The 23,662-nt window shown below is 42.7% G+C and overlaps 1 protein-coding gene across 2 annotated transcripts; it reads left to right on the forward strand.

Annotated features, from left to right (window-relative positions):
* The first annotated feature begins 5,004 nt into the window (after positions 1 to 5,004).
* Positions 5,005 to 20,281, forward strand: LOC118838154 (zinc finger protein 665-like). 2 transcript variants are annotated; one of them, XM_036745379.1, is made up of 5 exons: positions 5,005 to 5,112; positions 8,324 to 8,368; positions 8,829 to 8,914; positions 14,318 to 14,444; positions 17,572 to 20,281. In XM_036745379.1, the coding sequence occupies exons 2-5, from the start codon at positions 8,356 to 8,358 to the stop codon at positions 20,088 to 20,090; spliced, it is 2,745 nt and encodes a 914-aa protein (XP_036601274.1). In that variant the 5' UTR covers positions 5,005 to 5,112; positions 8,324 to 8,355; the 3' UTR covers positions 20,091 to 20,281. The 2 variants fall into 2 exon arrangements, with proteins under 2 accessions (XP_036601274.1, XP_036601275.1); XM_036745380.1 differs by lacking the exon at positions 5,005 to 5,112 and adding an exon at positions 5,959 to 6,420.
* The last annotated feature ends 3,381 nt before the right edge of the window (positions 20,282 to 23,662 follow it).

Genomic DNA, 23,662 nt, shown 5'->3' on the forward strand with positions numbered 1-23,662 from the left:
CCCTCCAAACACCTATAAAAATGGCTCTGAATAAATTCTAGAGCTGCAGAACCCACGACATAGCAGAGGGAAGCAGGGCTCCAGCCCAGGACAGCCTGGATGGTCACTGTGTAAGGTCTATCACACTGTGCTGGGAGCAGACAGCAGCAGAGCCCAGGGTGGGCCGACCCCTGACCAACCAGACCAGGAGCTGGGCGGAACAGGCCTTAGCACCCTGAATCAGTGGGCTGTGGCAGGTACCAGACTTCTCAACCCAGAAACAACAAAGACAACAGAGAAGGTTAGTGGGAAAAAACTTCAGGGACAGAGTGAAAGGATTTTGCGGTTCGGCCATCTCCTTTGTTGGGGGGGAGGGGCAGAGGTTGTGCAGCTCTGAGGCTGCTTACAGAGCTACAGCTGCAGATCCTTCCAAACCCAGGCCCACCTGGTGGGAGGAATTAAGTGGCAGATCAGAGCTGGAGTGCAGAGCCTGCTTAAGATCTGAGTTTCAGCCCTCATTGGTGGTTCTTGGGGGAGGAGGAGCACTGGTGTGGCAGAGCTTGCTATGGAGAAATAGCTCTAAAAACAATAGCGCAGCCCTCAAGCTTGGGACAAAGTACTCTCTACTCTACAAGCAGTCATACCCTGACAAAAAGCTCAAGGGTCAAGTAGTTGGCTGGGAACATGAACTGGCAGTGAAAACGGACTCAGATTCAGACTCAGACTTTGGAATCTTTCTTTGGTGACAAAAAAGACCAAAACATACAGCCAGAAGAAGTCAACAAAGTCAAAGACCCTACATCAAAAGTGTCCAAGAAAAACATGTACTGGTCTCAGGCCGTGGAAGAGCTCAAAAAGGATTTGGAAAAGCAAGTTAGAGAAGTAGAGGAAAAATTGGGAAGAGAAATGAGAGTGATGTGAGAAAACCATGAAAAACAAGTCAATGACTTGCTAAAGGAGACCCAAAATAACACTGAAGAAAATAACACCTTAAAAAATAGACTAACTCAAATGGCAAAAGAGCTCCAAAAAGCCAATGAGGAGAAGAATGCCTTGAAAGACAGAATTAGCCAAATGGAAAAGGAGGTCCAAAAGACCACTGAAGAAAATACTACCTTCAAAATTAGATTAGAGCAAGTGGAAGCTAGTGACTGTTTCAACAATCTGGGTAGCAGTTTCTGTGGGGGTATAAGATTCACCCACAGCCAGCACCCAGAAAGCTGCCAACAGCACAGGTTCTTCTGATCTGCTTAAGCAAGGGAAGCAAGGTGAAGGGTTTGACAAGCTTACTTTTAATTCAGCATTCAAATACTATTCAGTTAGTTCAGGGGAAAAAGCCAGCACTCTGAACTTCAAAACAAAATGCAAACAAATTACAAACATCAACAGACTTTGTCTGATTCAATCCCAACACATAGTTACCAGAGTTCAACAAAATCTCCACATCCGGGTTTACAAGCTGGAGGGCTCCTTAGTTACAGCTGCCCAGAGTCTCCTCATCAACACCATCTCCAGAGCCCCACACAAATGGCTCTGTCCTCCCTTACAGGGCTTCAGACATCATCAAACATCATCCGAATCACCAGAGCTCAGGCTCTGGTGATTGGTTCTTGAGTTGGCCCCTCCCCTTAGGACCCTGGGAGGTTCACATCCACATGGATTATGTTAACACCTAATGGGGTTTGAGCCTGGGGCTTAGCACCTAGTAAAGCTCACCGAGGTAAATTGAGTCACTCAAAGAAAACAAAGGCCATTCTGGTTACAGTGAGTTGATGAGAAATCAAGATCTTATAAAACAGAACCAAAGGAATGAAAAAAGGAAAGACAATGTGAAATATCTCATTGGAAAAACCACTGACCTGGAAAATAGATCCAGGAGAGATAATTTAAAAATCATTGGACTATCTGAAAGCCATGATCAAGAAAAAGGCCTAGATATCATCTTTCAAGAAATTATCAAGGAGAACTGCCCTGATATTCTAGAGCCAGAGTATAGAAAATAGAAATTGAAAGAATCTACTGAACGCCTCCTGAAAAAGATCCGAAAAAGAAAACTCCTAGGAATATTGTTGCCAAATTCCAGAGCTCCCAGATCAAGGAGAAAATACTGCAAGCAGCCAGAAAGAAACAATTTGAGTATTGTGAAACACAATCAGAATAACCCAAGATCTAGCAGCTTCTACATTAAGGGATCAAAGGGCTTGGAATATGATATTCCAGAGGTCAAAGGAGCTAGGATTAAAGCCAAGAATCACCTACCCAGCAAAACTGAGTATAATGCTCCAAGGCAAAATATTGACTTTCAATAAAATAGAGGACTTTTAAGCTTTCTCAGTGAAAAGACCAGAGCTGAATAGAAAATCTGACTTTCAAATACAACAATCAAGAGAAGCATGAAAAGGTAAACAGGAAAGGGAAATCATAAGGGACTTATTAAAGTTGAACTGTTTTGTTTACATTCCTACATGGAAAGATGATGTGTGTAATTCATGAGACCTTTCTCAGTATTAGGGTAGCTGAAGGGAATGTACATCTAGAGAGAGAGAGAGACAGAGGGCACAGGGTGAGTTGAATATGAAGGGATGATATCTAAAAAAAAAAATCAGTTAAGGGATGAGAAAGGAATATATTGTGAGAGGGAGAAAGGGAAAGATAGAATGGGGCAAATTATCTTACATAAAAGTGCCAAGAAAAAGCAGTTCTGTATGAAGGGAAGAGGGGGCAGGTGAGGGGGCATGAATGAATCTTGCTCTCATCGGATTTGACTTGAGGAGGGAATAACATATACACTCAATTGGGTATCTTACCCCACGGGAAAAAAGGAGGAAGGAGATAAAAAATGGGGGAAGGTAGAAGGGAGGGCGGATAAGGGGAGGAGGTAATCAAAAGCAAACACTTTTGTAAAGGGACAGGGTCAAGGGAGAAAATTGAATAAAGGGGGACTGGATAGGAGGGAACAAAATATAGTTAGTCTTTCACAACATGAGTATTGTGGAAGGGTTTTGCATAATGATACGCATGTGACCTATGTTGAATTGCTTGCCTTCTTAGGGAGGGTGGGTGGGGAGGGAAGAGGGGAAAGAATTTGTAACTCAAAGTTTTAAAAGCAGATGTTCAAAGTTGTCTTTGCATGCAACTGGGAAATAAAATATGCAGGCAATGGGGCTTAGAAATCTATCTTACCCTAGAAGGAAGTAAGGGAAAAGGGGGTGGGGTGGGGAGTGGGGTGACAGAAGGGTGGGCTGACTGGGGAATGGTGTAATCAGAGTAAATGCCATCTTGGAGTAGGGGGAGGGTAGAAATGGGGAGAAAATTTGTAATTCAAAATCTTGTGGAAAGCAACACTGAAAACTAAAAATATTAAATAAATAATAATTTAAAACAAACAAATAAATAGTAAAATTAAAAAAAAAAAAGAATGCGGTCCATTAACTCTAGGCACCTTTCAGATAATGGGACCTCCATTGTGGATATCTTGGGCTGAATCCTCAACTCACATTTTCTGTCAATCCTCTTTTGCAAGAAAACAACCTTTTTCATCCTATGGAAATCATAAGTCAGAATGATGCCACCATCCTGAGAGGGAGATTATTCTAAAAAGATTAAAAATAATGAAAGGCTTATGGCCTCAGGCAAGGGCCTCATCTGGTGGAAAGATCTGAGGAGAGTTCAAGGGGGCTCCCACAGTCTAAACCCCTCAGTTAGAATGCCGGTCCTCTCTTAGAATCCCTGTGTTCCTTTGAAAAATTCTAAATAAGCTCTTTAATTCACAACTGAGCAGTAAGGTTTACCACCAAACCAACAATATACATATTGACAATCTTTTCAGATTGTTTGAAGCCCAGCAAGATCCAAAGCCTGTATTAATCAACCAAACTGCTTTACTTTGCTCTAAAAATGCCCTTTCCTGTGTCAGCAACTTCAAAGACCAGATGAGGTTGACAAGGAGTGTTTTTCCTCTTGGTGACAGGATGTCTGCAACCAGAAGAGTGGCATTTCTCTTTCCTTGGTATCTTAGGGCCATGTGCATATACAGGAAAAACACAAACATCTTGGCATCCTAATTTCCAAGAGACACGACTTTGTCAATTGTCTTGTCAATTTGTAACACATACAGAGACCACAGGTCTGAGGGACACAAACATCCTGACTTGTGATTGTTCTGAAATGTATTTAAAGTTGTTCATTCTTTTGTCAGACAGTCAGAACTTATGTTTTGGCTCCGTGCAGAGTGTATCTGCTAACTTTAAGGGAATAAACGATATGAATTTGTAATCTCCTAGCCTGTTCGCCTCCTTTAATCACACTTTCAGGTCCACTATACATACACACACGCACACGTGTATATATCTATATTTTTCTCTATCTTCTTGCTTTTGGCTTCATTTTCATCTACGACCTTTCCCTCCCCGTTTCCAATTCAGCTAACGAGAACCAAGATCAATACCCACTGGGCTCCACTACTAAATTCTGTGTCATTCTATGCCCTAAGGCCCCATTCCCCAGCCCAGCCATAGAGCCCCTCCCTGCCCACCACTCCCCAATTACAAGAGTATGTCCAGAGGGGTGGGGACTGCTTTTCCATTTACCAAGAAAAATGACGCGGGAATAAACCGCCAAGTGCCTCCTTAACCTGGCTGAGATAAGTGACTGAAAAAAGGACCGGCACCGGAATCATTCCTCCCCTGAAATCTGCTACTTCCCGCAAAGGGAGTAGATTGGTCTGAACTGACGAATCAGCAGCTGGGGGTGGAGGAGGTAGGGAGTTCCACCCCCAGAAAAAGAAGGACTAGGGAGCGGGGTATTCTGGGAAGCCGAGTCCGGCTGCCGAGGTCTAGGAGACCAATGGGCAGGAGGATCACGTAGGCTCAAAGGCTGCTGGGAAATGGAGTCCGGAAGTGCCGCCGGGGCAAATGCCCTGGAAGTGGAGGTTTGGGGAACCAATGGGCAGGCGGTGCCGTTGGGTAAGGGGGCGGGACATCCTGTAGAGGCCCGCCAGCTTCCCAGTAAGGTCCAGGCCTTACCGGGGAGGGCGGAGGGGCAGACAGAGGAGCTGGAGAGATTGTAGACTGTGTCGTTCAGATCCTGTTCCAGGAGCCGAGCCTCGTGGGCCTGAGAGAAGGGGATCATTAGGTAAGTGAGGTTCGTGCTGTTTCCCTTTTCTGCAGTAAATTTAACTAGGAGCTCTCTACATTGTTCCCTCAGCTCTGGGACCTGGGGAAGGGACGTAAAAGCGGGACGGAGAGAACTTGTGTCCGTTTCCCTTCCGGCGGCTGGCCATTTTTCTAGGTCCTCCTGAGGGTCCGGGCCGGGCAGCGTTGCCAGAGGACACGGGACGCTTCTGTGTAAGCGCCGGAAGACCGAGGTTGTCTGGTTGTGTGAGAGGTGTCCTAGGGATGAGGCCCGGGTGTGGAGGGAGCCCGGCCCGGCCTTTGTGCCCGTCAGCCTCAGACGTGGGAAGGGGAAGCCAGAAAGCTCCTGTAGTAACTGGCCCGAGCAGCTCCCAGAGGAGGCCGAGAGAGGGGCCGTGTGTGTCCCCAAACGTGTCCTTCCTCAGAAGGGGAATTGTGCCGAATGATCCCCTGTCCAGCAGTCCCTGCAGGCCTTCCCCGAGGCGGGAGGGGGGACCCTGACTGCAGGTCGGGGGAGGGGGCTTCCGTTGTCTAGCAGGAGACTTCAAACTGGGCCCACGTGGGTGAGGGAAATAGCCAGGATACGGGAACCCCAAGACTAAAGTTCCCCTGTGGAGGGCGCCTGGGATGGATTCCTCACTGAACAATTTTTAAGTAAAGTTGGCAAAAGTTTGTATTTGCTGTGAAGTTCAGGGTGCTGGCTTTTTCCCCCGAACTAAGTGAATGATGTTTGTATGTTGGTTTAAAATAAGATTGTTAACCCCGTAACGCTACTTTCCGTATTAAGGCAGATCAAAAGAACCTGTGCTGGCAGCATCATTGTTGTTGGGCTTGTGTTGGTCTTTCACCCCCACAGCAGCTGCCAGCCGGATTGTTGCAACAGGTGTAGTTGCGGGATCTGCAGATTGAAAGGAGAGTATGCCGTTTTGGGGTAAGGGGTGGTTGAATGTTTCCCAGTTTTTTGATTACTCTTTGTACTTGGGGTGGCTGTGGTTCTGTGGAGCCCCGAGAGCAACAGAGGCCTGAATGAAAATAGCCCGCTGGCAATGATGGGAGTAGTTTCCCAGCAGCCCAGAGCAAGGCCCCTTGGAGATAATTCCTCCTTCCGGGGGCTTGAGCTGATAAGCCTGCTGTGGAAGACTGTGCTGAGTGAATGCTTGGAGATTATATTGTATGGCAAGTTTTGAAACAGAAGGAGAAAGACCTTTTTGCGGAATCAACAGGAGCAGGAATGACTGGTGAGAGAGAAGAAGCAGAAGACGGTGGCAAGGAGAACTGCCTGCGTGAGAAGTTTGGAAATTTGAGAGTTGTGAGTTGCCTGCATCAGGGTCCCAGCAGAAGCCAAGCTTGGAGTTCAGCCCCGGGAAAAGATAGCAACTTTGCAGCAAGGCACACTTTTGCTGTTACTTTCCTTAGTAAAGCAGATCAGAGAACCTGTGGTGCCAGCTTCCCTGTTGCTGGGCTTGTGTTGCTCTTTCACCCCCACAATAGCTGCTAGCCAAATTGTTGCAACATGAGGGGAGGGAGAAATTTGATTTCAGAGCTGGCTGTGGCACAGGCATCTAAGCAGAGGCTAAGGAGAAATGTGATGTTAGAATTAGGGTCCAAGCACAGGCACCCAAGCAGCCCATCAGATTGTGTTCGGAGTGTTGAGCTCTCCCCACCCCCAAAGGCAGTCTCACATTCAGCCCTTCTCTGGCCTCCTTCCTAATTTCCTGACATCCTTGTGCCCCAGGACCAACATTTCCTGCTTTCTGCCCCTCTCCCCTTCCAGTTAGAACCTGGATTTTAAGGGGTGAAAAAGGAAAGATTGGCACCTCCTGGGGATGGATTTCAGTTGCTTAATCAGGTAACAGCCAGACCCCTAAATTTACAGGGAGATGTGAAGATTTACATCAGTGAGTACAGAAAGTTTATAATGTGAGTTGTAACATATGCCCAGAAAGAGATATCCAAATGTCCTAGCCTTGGCTATTCATTAGGATCCAGCTGTCTTCCAGTGAGAGAACAGCTCATAGAAAATAAGAACAAGGACATAAAATCTAGACAGAGGGATTAGGATTGGGATAGTAAAGGTTGATAATCATTTAATATAAATGTAATAACTTCAATAAAATTCAGCCTGAACTAATCAACCAGAAGAAGAGCCTGCACCCAGCTGCTGCTTTGTCCTTACCTCTTCCTATGTCATCAAGGCCAGATTGGACTGACTTAAGAGCATTCTTTCCTATGTTTATGGCCATTAAGGATGGACTCTTAACTATGGACAATATCTTGAATAATGTGACTTTTTCTTATCTTAATGTTTGCGGACATATACTATGTTATGGCAAGTTGATGGTAAATTAAACAAAGATTCTGGGTTGTGATTACAATTGACACTTTGTCAACCCTCTTAGCTTATTGTATTTACAACCTACTCAATTTAGAAGAGTCCTTGTATCATGGTTAAACATACACAGAGATCATAAATTTGAGTAACAGAGACATGCTGAGTTATGACTATTCTAAAAATGTATTTAAACCTTTTCATTTTTTGTTCAGACAGTCAGATTTTGTCTGGCTCCATGCATGTACGTATTCTGTTAGCTTTAAGGGAATAAACAATATGAATTTACATTTCACCTAGCCTGTTTGCCTCTTCTAACCAAACTTTCTCGTCGACAAGCTCAAGAAAGGAGATGGGTCAAGGTGGTAAATGTCTTCAGTTTGGAGGAGAGTTCAGTGGGGGTGGGCAGGTCTGGGCCCAGGCTACAGAAAAGAAAAGGGGGCCTGAGGGCAGAGGGAATCAGGAGGGGAATGGGTGGGAGAACCAAGATGGATGTAGGATGGGCATATTCTTGTGGGGAAGAAGATGAGTGTAGCAGGGGCAGAGTTGGAAGACCAGGAGATTCTGCTGAGAAAAGTTGGAGTCTCAGAGCAGGCTAATGAAGGGAGGGAGTGAGGGAGGGAAGTGGTAGTGGAGCAGTGGGGGAGGGGAGCTCAGAGAAGACCAGCCTGGAGGGTGTTGGCCCCTAGTGGAATTCTTTCCCTGCTATGAAGTTTGGAAACCTGGGAGGGGAGGGCAGGGAAGGGGTCATTCCACCCAACAGAGGAGAGGGGAGGGCAGACTCCTGGGATTTTCGGATCCACCCAGATAGACATGCTAGAAGCAAAAACGCTAGGATTTGAGATCTCTCTCTCTCTCTCTGCCTTCTTCCCTTGGACCTGAGATCTCTCTACCTTCTTGGAGCCAGCTCTGCAGATGCTTGTGCCTGGTAAGTCTGAATGAGGGCCCCTCCCTACACTCTGATTTTGCTGGCTTCCCTTTCCATTGTGCTTCATTTTTCCCCTCTGACCTCTTGGTGCTACTTGTCCAGGCTCCCTGCTGTAGCCCAAAGGTCCTAGGGTGCCATCCCCAGTTTTACCATTGGATCACACTTGTCTGACCTACATATCTCACCCATAGTATCAGGTGGAGGCAGAGCTCTGAGTCTGAGGTCATTCAGTGTCTTATTATGGTCTCATCCCACCTAGGAGGCCACCAGGTGTCTTCCTGCTCAGATCAAGCTCTCTTCCAAGCCTGAGGTAGAGCCTCTCCCCTGAAGGCAGGGTGGGGCCTTTGTAATCTTTCTGAAAGCTTACCCCCTGTCATTCCTGGCAGCTCAACATCCATCCCAGGAAGAGAAGGCAAAGACCATGTCTCTCCCCCACCCTGAGATTATTCTTTCTCCCCAGGTAACCTTGCAGAGCCCAAAGACTTCCAAGAAGAAAGCCTAGAACCAAAGGGAATGGCCCCTGGGACCCAGAAACACCCATTCCAGGTGAGTGCAGTCTATCTGCAGGCCTGACCAGCATCAGCAAAGGTGGAATCCAAGGGAACCAAGGAAGCTTTATCCTGTTAGATACATGTTGTCCTTTGCAGTGCCGTCAGTAGAGCAGAAATTGTCCTCCTGGTTCTGCTCATTTCCTTCTGCCTCAGGCCACATAATCCTTCCCAGGTCTCTCTGAATCCCTCTCATTTGCTCTTCCTTAGGTGAGGTCAATAAGCATTTAGAAAGTGGCTCCTTCTTGCCAAGCACTGTGCTAATCTACTGGGGATGCAAAGGAAGGTTTATAAAGTAACAGTCTCTGCCCTCCAGGAGCTCACAGTCCAATGGGGAGAAAACATCTCATGAGCTTTGTCCAGACAAGCTCCCTCCAGTATGGATGGGAGGCATCCTGAGAGGGAAGGTTCTAGCAGTGTCAGAGGCCAAGAAAAGCTTGTTTTTAGGTGAGATTTGGCTGAGATGTGAAGGAAGCCAGGAGACTCAGGTGAGAGGGGAGGACAATTTAAGTATCAGACAGCCCTTGGAAAGGCACAGGGTCAGGGGATGGAGGGTCTTGATCAAGGATCAGCCAGGAGGCCAGTGTCCCTGGGTCAGGGAAGAAGATTGTTTTTGTTTTGTTTTTTGGCAGGGCATTTGGGGTTAAGTGACTTGCCCAAGGTGACACAGCTAGTACACGTGTCAAGTGCCCGAGGTGAGATTTGAACTCAGGTCCTCCTGACTCCAGGGCTGGTGCTCTACTCACTGCGCCACCGAGCTGCCCCCAGAGGGAAGAAGATTAAGGTGTAACAAGACTGGAAAGGGTTAAGAAGCTGGTTACATGGTGTTTGCCATTTGTCAGGAGTCACATAAATATCATCTAATTGGGTAATTAGATGTTTGTTAAAATAGGGTCCTTGTGAGGGACAGCCAGAATAAGGGACCACATATGGGTTACAGACAGACAGTAACTTGTGGTTCATTTATCCACTCAAGAGTCTGACATACTCCAGAAGTGGGTGATGGATATGTGTGTCTCCCACTCTCAACTTATTTAAAGGTCCACAGTAAGTTTATGTTATCTATGTTATTAAGAATTTACTTTTTTGGTGATATTTGCTAATTTGAAAAAAAAATAATTACAAATTTACAAAGGAGCCAATAAATTCTCCTTATCTGGGCAGGTCTTTTGGGACTCAGCAGGTAGATATCTTGGGACTTTTCTTTTGAGCAAGGTAATTAAATCTTACCAGCCTGGGAAAGAAGTTGCCTAAAGAAGGTCATGAAGTAGTTTAGGAAAAATAGAATTCTACCTGGCATTTACATTCACATGGCATTTACATGTTTGAGACAACTCAGTCTCAACAGACCCCAAACATTGATTCAGAATGGCACCCCTTCCTTGAATACAGTTGATATTATCAGATCTTAGAACCCAGAAAATAAGAGAATGGCTTCAATCCCAAGGATCTGGGGACTCATTCCTAGTCCCTCCCTCACTGTTCTTCCCAGAAGCTGGTCTGGTCAGCCCTGACCTGTCTTCCCCCACCTCGTTTGGTAGATAAACCTCCTCAGGACCAGGAAATGAAGCATTTTTCAATCTTTTTGGCCCATGTTCCCCAAGAATCCTCCCTTCTTCCCAAGAGAGAACTCTCCAGCAGCCTGCCCCCTGCCCTATGCTGGGAGGCTGCTTGGTAGAGGGGGAGAAGAGCTCTGCATTTGGAATCAGGATCTAGGTTTGAATTCAGCTCCCCCACTTCCCACTACTAGTCTCTATACAGTGCTTTACATGTGTGATCTCATTGGAGCCTCACAACCCTGCCAGGTAGGGGCTGTTATCCCCATTTCACAGATGAGGGGACTGAGGCTGAGAGGTACAGTGACTTTCCCAGAGTCTTAGCCAGGACAGGTCAGAGGGAGGATTCTCTCAGGTCTCACTGACTCTAGGTTCTCTCCACTTAGCCTCAGCTGCTAAGTCACTGAAGCTCAGTGTTTTCCTCTGTACAGTGAGGGGGCTGGACTTGGTGAACTCAAACTCAGCACCTTTCAGGTTTCAGGTATATGCACATTCCTGTTATCTGGAAATTGGCTCAAAAGAAAAACTCAGGGAGATTTAGTGTTGGAAGGATGTCAGAAAATGATTTTGGAATTCCCTGCTGGTGTAAATCTGTGACCCAGACTGGAATCCTAATTGTTCCTTAATGCTCTGTGACATTGGGCCAGTCATGGATCATTCTGAGCCTTGTTCCTCCAGGCAAAATGAGGGCCTGGAGCTCTGAGGCCCCTCCTGGCTCTAGCCCAGGGTCCTTTGGGAGCTGGCCCCTTGAATAGTGAACTCCAGCCTGTGAAACCACCTCTGTCCCCACTCAGTTTCCTGTTTCCCTGCTACTCTCCTACCTTGGACAGCACCACAGCCCACCGCTAGGGCCCAGGCTGAATTGGGGGAATCCTTCAAACACATTTTGGGGACCTGAATGCATTTTAATCCAAGCACCAACTTTTCCCCTGACTCCAATTTTCCCAGGCTGTGGGATGTTTTTACTCTCCACTCCTCTGTGGTCTGCCCTTTTGTCAGGGACAGACTCTGGCCTCCCAGTCCTAGTCTCTTCCAATATTGAAAGAAACAAATATACAATTCCCTCCTTCCTCCCCTCCCCCAGCACTGGCTCATTTTCGGAAATTATTCCAAGAAGCACTGTTGACCTTAGAACAGCGCCTGGCACAGAGGTTTTCAGTCATGTCTGACTCTTTGAGACTTCTTTTGGGTACTTGGAAAAAATACTAGAGTGGGTTGCCGTCTCCTTCAACTCCTTCTGACAGATAAGGAAACTGAGGCAAATAAGGTTAAATGACTTATGGTCACGCAGCTAGTATCTGAGGCTGGAATATGAATTTAGGGCTTCCTGACTATACAGTGCAACACATAGTAAGTGTTTAATTAATATTTATTGATTGATTGGCCCCTTCATCCTTATTGGTTCAGGTGGGTATGGAAGTGAGTGATCTCCAAGGTTCCTTTACCTAAACACCTAGGAGTCTTGGTACTGTGACCCCTTTCTGCCCCAGCTGAGCTTTACTTCTAAGTGCCCAGTGGGCAGGGACTGGGGTCCTCAGAGCCAGGGAATCTGGGGCTACCTGTTCAATGACTGGGAACTTGGAACTTGGTTCTCAATTCCTCTTACATCCCCTGATGAATGAATGAATGAATGAATGAATGAATGAAAACTAATTTATTCAGCTCTTCATTACTCCATGCAATAAGTGATATAGAGTCTAGGACCAGAGCACAGATCTGCCCCCATTTAGTCCACCTGATTACAGGCTCTAGCCTTTGGAAACCTTTTCCTGAAAATCCAACTCCCTTTGATAGCTGAGCCCTACTGCTGATGGAATGGGAGTGTGGGGGTTGGGTTATAGCCCCTTCTCCCACCTCTGACCCTTCCTCCACTGGATTGGGTTAGCATTTGTTTTTGCTTCATCCCCACCCACCCCACTCCTGGATTCTGGAATTCCATTTTCCCTCCCTTATTTTTCTGGGCCTTCATTCCTCCACCCACTTATATATCTTCCTTCCTCTTCCCCCCTTCTCTTAATCTTGGATGGACCTGGAGGGAATGGGGCTACTCCTGACCATTGAGACTGCCCCCAGGGCCTTTGGCTCCCCAGGCCTTCACCCAAGTTCTTAATAGTCCTGGAAGCCCTCCCTCAGATCTCTTTGTTTTCTTCTGTAAGAAGGGAAGGAGCCCCTCCCTTTTGCCTTCTAGCTTTTTGTTTTTTATTGGGGGATTTGATTGGATACTGGCTTTCAAAATCTTAAGAAATGCTAATGGTTCCCCCCATAATTTATCCCATCCCAGTCCCACACCCTCCCTCCTCCCACTCCCAGCTCTGAGTTTGCCAGCCTAGATTTTGTCCTGGAATGAAAAGTCATGCAAGGCCTCTTTGTGGAAAGGCCTCTGTCAGATTTCGCAATTCAAGTATCAGTGCTAAGTTTGCAGACAGCCCTTTAAGGAAGGGAAGGATGAAAGCTCATTCTCTTGACTCCCTCACTCTAACCCCAGTTCTAGCGTTGCAGCAGCATGTTGAAATAATTTATTTTTCATAAACCGTCAATATCTTTCTTACATTTTAGCTCAATTTTTTAACCCCACTTCATAAAATTTTACATTTTTAATAAAAGAAGGAACCCTCCTTTCCCCACATCTAAAATATTAAAATGAATGAATATATTCTAGTAACAATGAATGCAAAGACAGAAGATGTTTTGACCATGACTCATCATACCCAGGGTTATGTCAGTATAACAATAGAGAACTCTGCTTCACATGGCTTTATTATAGACTTTTAGCAAATTTACTTGATAATTTTGTTGTTCTCTCCTCAGGGATCACTGTTAAGTTGGTTTTTTTTTTTTCCCGGAATATACAGTACTTACAACTTTTCACAAAGTGTTTATAGAATATTCTTAATATGACATTTAAGACACAAGAGCAGTTATACATGACCTTGCTTTCTCCTTCACAGATTCTTGTGCATCACTAATAGAGCACATATCTTGTACCTAATTCCATCAGGAGAAGCATTTTTCTGGCTTTTATTATTCCATCATGACTTAGTTCAAATGTAAAATGCTTTTCTCCATATTTCGTTGTGTTCTTAATAACTGATATCGACCTGAAAGTTTGGTTAAAGGAGGCAAACAGAGCTAGGTGATATGTAAATTCATATTTTTTTATTCCCTGAAGGCTAATGGATACATACATATATGGAGCCAGACAAAGTCTGACTGCCTGAACAAAGAAATGAGAAGGTTTAAATACATTTTTTAGTCCCAACTCAGTATGCCTGTGTTACTCAATTTTACGATCCCCATGTATGTTTACAAGAAAAGCACTTTTCTTAATTGAATAGGTTGTAAATACAATAAGATAAGAGAGTTGACAAAGTGTCAGAAATTACAAACTAGGAGCTCTGTGTTTAATTTACCATTAACATGCCATAATATAGTATATGCCCATAAAATATTAAGATAAGAAAAAGTCAAATTATTCAGATAATTTCTTGGGGTAAAGTTCTTATGCTTAATGGCCACAGACAGAGGAAAATATGCTCTTAAGTCAGCCTGATCTGGCCTTGTTGACATAGGAAGAGGTATTTTCTGAGTTTGCTCAGAGAACAAAGATGCTGTTAGGTCCAGGCTCTTCTTCTGGTTGATTAGTTCTGGCCCTTATTGAAGTTACTAATTTGATATTAAATGATTACCACCGATTTCAGCTGTTGGCTGTGGCACTCATAAAGGTTATGTGACTTTTAGGGAGATCTCTCTTGGCTTCATCTTCCTCTTCTAAGTTGATGATGGGATGGTTGGACTAGATGAATTCAGGAGTCTAAGCTCTAAATCGTGTGATTTTGATGTTTTAGGAGCTGGTGATACTCAGGGATGTGATAGTGGACTTCACTAAGGAGGAGTGGGGCCTCTTGGACCAATCTCATAAACAGCTGTACAAGGAGGTCATGCTGGAGAATATCCAGAACCTGTTGTCCGTAGGTAAGGACCATTTCCTCTCTTTTCTTGATGTTAATTATCAGGCTAAAATTTTGACAAGTGGCAGAGAATGAATCCATATTCTGGTGCGTCTCAGCCTCAGAAGCTGCATTGAGTGCACAGTCATCTACTCATACCAACTCTCCATCCACTTTGGTCTTGGCTTGTCACCTTTTCAAGTTAGATAATTTACCATCAATCAGGTGTCTGACCTTGATGTGTTCCTCCTCCATGAAGGTGTCTGACAACGTCACTGAAAATGTCATGCTAAAAAGAATGGGAGGGGATTCTGGGAAGGTGGCAGAATAGGATGGGAAATACTTGGCTCTCCAAGAATCTCCTTAAGGAAGAAAACAAATTGCTTCAAACTCTAGACAGTGTAAAATACCTGGGAGTCCAACTGCCAAACCAAAAACAATAACTATATAATCCAAATTATAAAAAAAGCCTTTATATACAAATAAAATCAGATTTCAATAATTGGAAAAGTATTAATTGTTCATGGGTAGGCAGGGCCAATATAGTAAAAATGACAATTTTATCAAAACTGATTTATATATTCAAAACTACTCCACTTAAATTACCAAAATAATTTTTTACTCAATTAGGAAAACTAATAAGGATATTCATTTGGGAAAACAAAAAGTCAAGAATATCAAAGGAAATAATGAAAAAAAACATCAAAGAAGGAAGCTTAGTAGCACCAGATCTTATGCATTGTTGTAAGGCAGTAAGTATCAAAACTCTCTGGTACTAGGCAAGAAACAGAAGGATAGATCAGCGGGATAATGTGTACATGCAGCAGCCAATAAGCATCATAATCTTGTATTTGAAAGTGTGACTACTTAATATTTTGGGGTAAGAATTCATTATTTGGTTAAAAAAATTGTTGAGAAAACTGGAAAGCAGTTTGTCTGAAACTGTGTATACACACACCCCCACAGACACATATATACCTGTTTGTATGTGGTGGTAGCCAACTCTGAGGGGAGGGATTAAAAAAAAAAATTTATGCGATAATTCTGATCTAAATTTGAAAGGAATAGGAAGTTGTCCATAGTAGATTGGCAGTTTCATGTATGATCATTTTTTTATAGTATGGAAATGCTTGTTTTATTACATAAATTCAAAAAAAAATTTTTAAGTAATTTGTGAAAGAGGTTGGAAATAGTTTATTTCAGTGGTCTATGAATTCACATAATCTAAGCAACATTGAAAACCTATGATGGGTTATAAGCAACACTGGTATGGGCCAAATGGACAGTTTGTCCAAGGCTTGCGTAAGATCCTATATGATAAAAGTGTGGTTACATGACTGTTTACTGAACATTTTTCAAAGTATCTCAACTGAATGCCCAAGTATGTTAAGAAAAAAAAGAACAAAAAACCCATGGGTGACCCCAAAAAGAGGATATACTACACATTAAATGATGATTTAAGAGGTAAAAAATAAAATAAAATTAGGGACAGGTAAAATGGAGCAATTATCAGATTACTCCTCTTAGAATTAGGTGGGAGGGCAGGTAGTGCTGGAACCTTATTCTGATAGGATTAACAGAAGAACTAGAATATCTAAGTACTGTTTTAGAAAAAGAAATTAAACATGCCATAAATGACTTTCCTGAGAAAAAAGCTTCAGGGGAGATGGAATTGAAAGGGGATTTTAACCAAACATTAAAGATCAACTAATTCCAGTATTAAATCGATGATTTGGAAAAATAGGCAAAGAAGGGGTACTGTAAACACCTTTTATGAAACAAATATGGTATTGATACCCACAGTAAGAATAATAAAAAAGAGAAGGAAAACAGACCGATTTCATGAATGAATATGGGTGCAAAAATCCTAAATAAAATGTTAGGTAGGGAATTACCACAGTGTATTACAAAGATTGCACATTGAGCCCAATTTGGATTTATCCAAGGAATGGAGGGATGCTTGAACTTACAGAAAATTATTCATATAATTGATTATATCAATAAGTAAAAAAAAAAATCATATGGTTATATCAATAGCTGAAGAATAAGCTTTTCATCAAACACAACATTCATTTCTATTAAAAATGCTTGAAAGCGCAGGTATTAACAGATTTTTCCTTCAATTGGTTTTTTAAAAAGAGCATTTACCTAAACACATCAACAACCATTATTTGTAATGGGGATAAGCTAGAAGCCTTCCCAGTAAGATTAGGTATGAAACAAGGATGCCCACTGTCACCTATACTATTCAATATTGTATTGGAAATACTAAGAATAAGAAGAAGAGAAGAAATAGAAGTAATCTGAATAGGGAGTGAGGTAATAAACTCATTTTTTTTGGTAGATGATAGGATGATATACTTGGAAAATCCCAAAGACTCAATCAAAAAGTTTATTAAAGCAGTTAATAATTTTAGCAAAGTACCAGGGTACAATTTAAACCCATATAAATCATTAGCATTTGTATATATCACCATCAAAGCCATACAGGAAGAGATAGTAAGAGATACCCCATTGAAAATAACTCTAGATGGTATGTAATTTCTGGGAGTACGGCTGTGAAAACAAACCTAGGAACTAGTAGGTTCTGTAGAGTTTTCATTATTTCTTAGGTTTTGCATTTCTCCATCATTTTCATCAAACCAGTTTGGATGTTTACAAGTGTTCTGGCCCAGATGAGTAAATGTGATGCTGTACAACAAATCTCTGAAAGCTCCTCCCTTCTTTTCTGCTGGAATGCTACAAACCTTGTGTGGGCTCACTTTTCTCTCCATGATAGCAACAGACTGTTCTTCCACGGAAAATCACTCTAATCTGTTGACGTTAAGTCTGGTAGCCATCTTGCCTTGTGGCTGCTGCTTTTGTTAAATATGAATGTTTAGCTTGGACTGAATGAGTCTCTGATGGGTTCAGCATTCTGGGATGTACATGTCCTTTGTCATTCTCACATCCTGTCTCTTCTTCTTACGTGGATACGTAAGAAGTCTATTGAAGGCCAGTGTTTGCTTTGAGAGTATACAAAGGTTTATTGCATTTAGGTTGATGATGAAAAGGCCATGAGCCACATAAGTCTCAAGTAACTATTGCTATTGTATATACTTATGTGTGCATATCTTTTTGTGTATATATGTTTGATTGTTTGTTTTCTACAGATTTAGTTACCAGGATTGAAGTCAATGAGGTGACTAGGAATTATGGAATTTTTCTGGAAAAACATGACCTGCAAAGATTCATGAGTGATGGTCCCTGGAACTTCAAGTTGACAGAAATCCATGACTCTAATATCAAGGTTGATAAAAGTACAAAGAGTGACCTTGAACTTGATGAAACTGGAAAGAGATTCAGTAAGCCTTCTATCCTAAATCACTGTAAGAAAATGATCTCAGGGAATGACTCTGTTCAGGATAGTGAATATAGCAAATGCTTTCTTGAACATGTAGAGTTTTTTCCATCCCATGAGAAGCCTCCTGAAATGCCAGTGTATCCAGGTAATCAATGGGAAATGCCCTGGTCCTGGAGTTCAGACCGCATTAGATATCAGAAGAGTGACACTGGAGAAAGGCTTTGTGTAAGTAATGAAGGTGGGAAGGCCTTGAGTCATAACTCTAAGCTCATTACTCATCAGGAAATTCCCATTAGTAAGGAACCTGAGGAACATGATGAATGTGAAGCAGTCTCATCCCATCACTCATCTCTTCCTTGCCAGCCTAGAATTTACCCTGGAATGAAAAGTCATGCATGTCGTCAGTGTGGGAAGGCCTTTGGTTGGAACGCAGATCTTGAGAGATCTGATAAGATTCACACTGGACAGAAGTTCTGTGAATGTCATGAATGTAAAAAGACTGTCTGCTACAGATCTCTCTTTATTGGTGATCAGAGAATCCACACTGGAGAGAAATTATTTGAATGTAATCAGTGTGGAAAGGCTTTCACAAGGAGGCAGAGACTTGTTGCTCATCAGAGAATCCACACTGGAGAGAAACCTTTTGAATGTAATCTGTGTGGAAAGACTTTCAGACAGAAGGGCAATCTTGTTGCACATCAGAAAATCCATACTGGAGAGAAACCTTTTCAATGTAATCAATGTGGAAAGGCTTTCACAGAGAGTGGCAACCTTGTTGCACATCAGAGAATTCACACTGGAGAGAAGCCTTATGAATGTAATCAATGTGGAAAAGCTTTCACAGACAGTGGAAGTCTTTCTGTACATCAGAGAATCCACACTGGAGAAAAGCCTTATGAATGTAAGCAGTGTGGAAAGGCTTTCACAAGGAGGCAAAGACTTGTTGCCCATCAGAGAATCCACACTGGAGAAAAACCTTATGAATGTAATCTGTGTGGAAAGACTTTCAGACAGAAGGGCAATCTTGCTGCACATCAGAAAATCCATACTGGAGAGAAACCTTTTGAATGTAATCAGTGTGGAAAGACTTTCAGAAAGAGCTCCCATCTTGCTGTACATCAGAGAATCCACACTGGAGAGAAGCCTTATGAATGTAATCAGTGTGGAAAGGCTTTCACAAGGAGGCAGAGACTTGTTGACCATCAGAGAATCCACACTGGAGAAAAACATTTTGAATGTAATCAGTGTGGAAAGACTTTCAGAATGAGCTCACATCTTACTGCACATCAGAGAAGCCACACTGGAGAGAAACCTTGTGAATGTAATCTGTGTGGAAAGGCTTTTAGAGACAGGAGCAGTCTTGCTGTACATCAGAGAAGCCACACTGGAGAGAAACCTTTTGAATGTAATCAATGTGGAAAGGCTTACACAGACAGTGGCAGTCTTTCTGTACATCAGAGGATCCACACTGGAGAGAAGCTTTATGAATGTAATCAGTGTGGAAAGGCTTTCACAAGGAGGCAGAGACTTGTTGCCCATCAGAGAATCCACACTGGAGAGAAACCTTATGAATGTAATCAATGTGGAAAGGCTTTCACAGAGAGTGTCAGTCTTTCTGTACATCAGAGAATCCACACTGGAGAGAAGCCTTATGAATGTAATCATTGTGGGAAGGCATTTACACAGAGGAGCCATCTTGTTGCACATCAGAGAAGCCACACTGGAGAGAAGCCTTATGAATGTAATCAATGTGGAAAGGCTTTCACAGAGAGTGGCAGTCTTTCTGTACATCAGAGAATCCACACTGGAGAGAAGCCTTATGAATGTAATCAATGTGGAAAAGCTTTCACAATGATGCAGAGACTTGCTATCCATCAGAGAATCCACTCTGGAGAGAAACCTTTTGAATGTAATCAGTGTGGAAGGGGTTTCACAATGATGCAGAGACTTGCTGTCCATCAGAGAATCCACACTGGAGAGAAACCTTTTGAATGCAATCTGTGTGGAAAGGCTTTCAGACAGAAGAGCCATCTTGCTGCACATCAGAAAATTCATGCTGGAGAGAAACCTTATGAATGTAATCAGTGTGGAAATGCTTTTACAAGGCGGCAGAGACTTGTTGCCCATCAGAGAATCCACACTGGAGAAAAACATTTTGAATGTAATCAGTGTGGAAAGACTTTCAGTAAGAGCTTCCATCTTGTTGCCCATCAGAGAAGCCACACTGGAGAGAAACCTTATGAATGTAATCAATGTGGAAAGGCTTTCAGAGACAGGAACAGTCTTTCTGCTCATCAGAGAAGCCACAGTGGAAAGAAACCTTATTAATGTAATAAATGTGGACTTTCAGAAAGAGCTTCCATCTTGCTGCCCATCAGAGAATCCACACTGGATGGAAACTATATGAATGTAATCTGTGTGGAAAGGTTTTCCGAACCAGCTCCAAGTTCCAAAGGACTCATTATGGAAAATGCCATCCACATCCAGAGAAGAATTATGGAGTCTGAATGCAGAGTGAAGCAGACTATTTTGTTTTTGTTTTTTGTTTTGTTATATTTTTTTCTTTCTCATGGATTCTCCCATTTGTTATAATTCTTCTGTACAACATGACTAATGTAAAAATGTATTTAAGAGGAATCTATATGTAGTGCCTCTATCAGACTGCAGGATATCTTGGGGGGCGGGCAGAGAGGGTTGCAAATTTAAAACTTATAGAAGTGAATATTGAAAACTAAAAATAAATTTAGCTAATAAAAAAATACTTCTGGGTCTTACTGAGAAGGCCCTGCAATTTCAGATTTTCAGTGGTTGGAAGGGGAGCAGAGAGGGATATACAGTATCACTCACAGATGGGAGTGCTCAGAGGACAGTAGCCTCAAGTCAAGTCATACCAACAGACATTTCTTGAGCATTTCCAATATGCCAGGCGCTGTGCCCAAGTGCTGGGGAAATAGAGAAAGCAAGGAGCTCACATTCTGGTGGCATTCCTTCTCTATATGGAAATCTTAACATCTGTAGGAAATCCCTCCTCTATCTATACCTAGTGGAAGTCATCCATCATGACAGTGGGAAACATAGATTTTGTCAAATGTCCATCCACTTGTTTATGCCTTATAACATGAATGACTGGAGGACTGTTAGAAAGTCGTCTTTCTGATTGCATTTATTAGAGAATCTTGTATGATCCTAACATATGCATGAGGGTCTCCTTTTATTGGTGGTGGTAGGAGAAGAGTCTTTGAGACTGCATTTTCCCCTGTCCAGTTAAGTGTTTGTTTTTTTCTCTTTGAAATCTTGATATGATTTACTTTTAGGACAGACTCAATCCAATGAAATCTGGATTTATAATCCCCATCTTTTTGAGCCCATGAGATTCTCCTAAAATGTGAAAATTGTTAACATAATGATATCATGAATAAATATCCATCCCCCACATGATGATTGCAACACACCCTTCTACTGCATCTTCAGTGACAGCACTTTACTCTGTTATACTCAAATAATTCCATCCCAATAATTTATTACTGTAGTTTCCATTTGGTAAGTGGTGGAATTTGATACAATATTGTCCAACCAGTCATTTCTTCACCTGGAGCCCACAATTTTACATGCTTATCTCAAAAAGATCAAAACCCTCTTCAAACCTGGTTTTCCCACGCTCCAAACCCTTTACTTTCAAATTTTCCATTCACAGGGCAATTCTTTTCACTTTCTGTCCAGCCTCTTCTTCTCCCAACTTGCTTAAGTCTTCTCACTCTTTTTATCCTCAGGCGAACCTTGATTAAATCCCTGTAAGCTTCAGAATGGCCCCTTTCTTGTTCTGCTCTCATAGGCTTTACCTGTACTTTACTTCCATCTCATCCTTAGTTACAAATAGATCCTCATATAATACTCCACTGAAACTTTCCTGTATGAATTTTCTTATGTATTATTTTGAGTTACATAGTCATTTTTCAGTTTCTTTTAGCTGACTTTGTCTCTGCTTTACCTAGACAATTAAGATCAGTGGAATCATGCACTGAAGAAAATGCAATGATATGGCCAATCATAAGACCTAGAGGAGGCAAACTGAAATTTTTATTTATTTATTCATGTATAGCATTGTAGAAGTATTGAAATTACCTTCTACGAAAGCAAGGAATCTGTCATCTTTCAAGGGAAGGAAACTTCCCCTCCAAAAACTATCCAGGAAAATATTTCAGTATTTGCAAAAACATTCAAACCATAATTTAGAAATTTATAAGATAAGACATTATACCTAATTTATTCTCCATTCAATTTCCACTGCCCCAAATTCTTCCTTCTTGGCTGTTTGCCCACATTTCTGCACCTCTTCCTGTCCAGAGTTAAGACCTAGAAGAGATTATCTGGTTGTTTTTCTTTATATCCCACTGAAAGTCTGATCAAAGTGTCAGTGGAAGGAAGTCCCTGTATTTTGGGAAAGAGAACTGCATGCAGTGTGTCACAGAGATTTTAGAGAGCTATTCCAGTTGTGAACTTTTATTAACTTAAACACATGCAAGACTTTAAAAGTTATCATCTCCTATGATGCAAGCAACTTAGAGGAGGCTAATGTGAAATAAGTGGCATCACTGTGTTGTTCTGTCCTGTTAGACTCTTCATGACCCCATTTGGTGTTTTCTTAGCAGAGATGCTGGAGTGGCTTGGGATTTCCTTCTCCAGGTCATTTTACAGAGGAGGAAACCGGAGCTAATATGGGTAAGTGACTTGTCCAGGGTCACACAGCTAGGAAGTATCTGAGGCCATATTTGACCTCAAGGAGTGGAGTCTTCCTGGGGCTTTATCCACTCTGCCACCTACCTTCCCCAATGTCACCTTCTCTAGTATTCTAAGCTCTCTAAATGTGCTCCAATTTATGATTTCCCCCTGCCTTTCTTGAGAAGAACTAGGGGTCTGCATAGGACTGGGAACTGGGGCCAGGAGTTGCAGGGAGGGGTGGGGTCACTGCTGCCAAATAACAGAAAGCAACACAGAAATTTAAAAGGTAAAAACCTCAGTCTTATGAATATGCCCAAGCACAGGTTCAGGCCTCAGAGAAAACAGGAACCATCCAGAGGATTCCCGACAAGGCTTTTTAGAGGCAAAATTTCATCAGAGAGACAGAGAAATCCTTCATTTTAATAACCCAATCTCATGCATAATCTTATGCTTAGGTCATAACGTTTCAAGAGAAGATAGCGCTATAATTGCAAACTTCTTTCAGTGTTGTAAAGGTTGAACCCAGTTACACAGAGTCATAATCTCATACATTTCCTAAAGAAACAAACTACAGGTAAACTAAGTCAGGTTACAGATTATACTAAATTTAGTGGGTTCCCAAATAAGCTGAATGAGGAAGAGCATTTACATTGTAGGCAAGGTGTCAGGGATAGGTGAGATTGTTCTCTGATTTCTTTTTTTTTTTTGGAGGGGGTAAGGCCGGGCAATTTGGGTTAACTGACTTGCCCAAGGTCACACAGCTAGTAAGTGTATCAAGTGTCTGATTTGAACTCAGGTCCTCCTGATTCCAGGGCAAGTGCTCTACTAGCTGCTCCCTCTGATTTCTTTTCTAAGGGATGTTTAAGGTTCTCAGCAAATGTTCGCCTTCCTTGGGACAGGTTTTGGTCAGGTGAGGTTAACGTTAACCAAAAGTGGCCAGAGCAATAAAAGGATAGAAGCAATTCCCCTAACCATAATAACTAACATTTAAACAGCACCTACTGTGTTGTATGCACAGTGCTAATGATGGGGTTTAGACTGGGGGAGCCCCCTTGAACTCTCCTTGAATCTTCCCACTAGGTGAGGTTTTTGCCTGAGGCCATAAACCTTTCATTATGGCTAGGCCCAAATCTCTAGGCTAGGTTACTCTTAACCTAGCCTAGCCCTTCAGTGTCTGCCTA

Source organism: Trichosurus vulpecula, chromosome 2 (genome assembly GCF_011100635.1).
Source record: "Trichosurus vulpecula isolate mTriVul1 chromosome 2, mTriVul1.pri, whole genome shotgun sequence".
Taxonomy (NCBI): Eukaryota; Metazoa; Chordata; class Mammalia; order Diprotodontia; family Phalangeridae; genus Trichosurus; species Trichosurus vulpecula.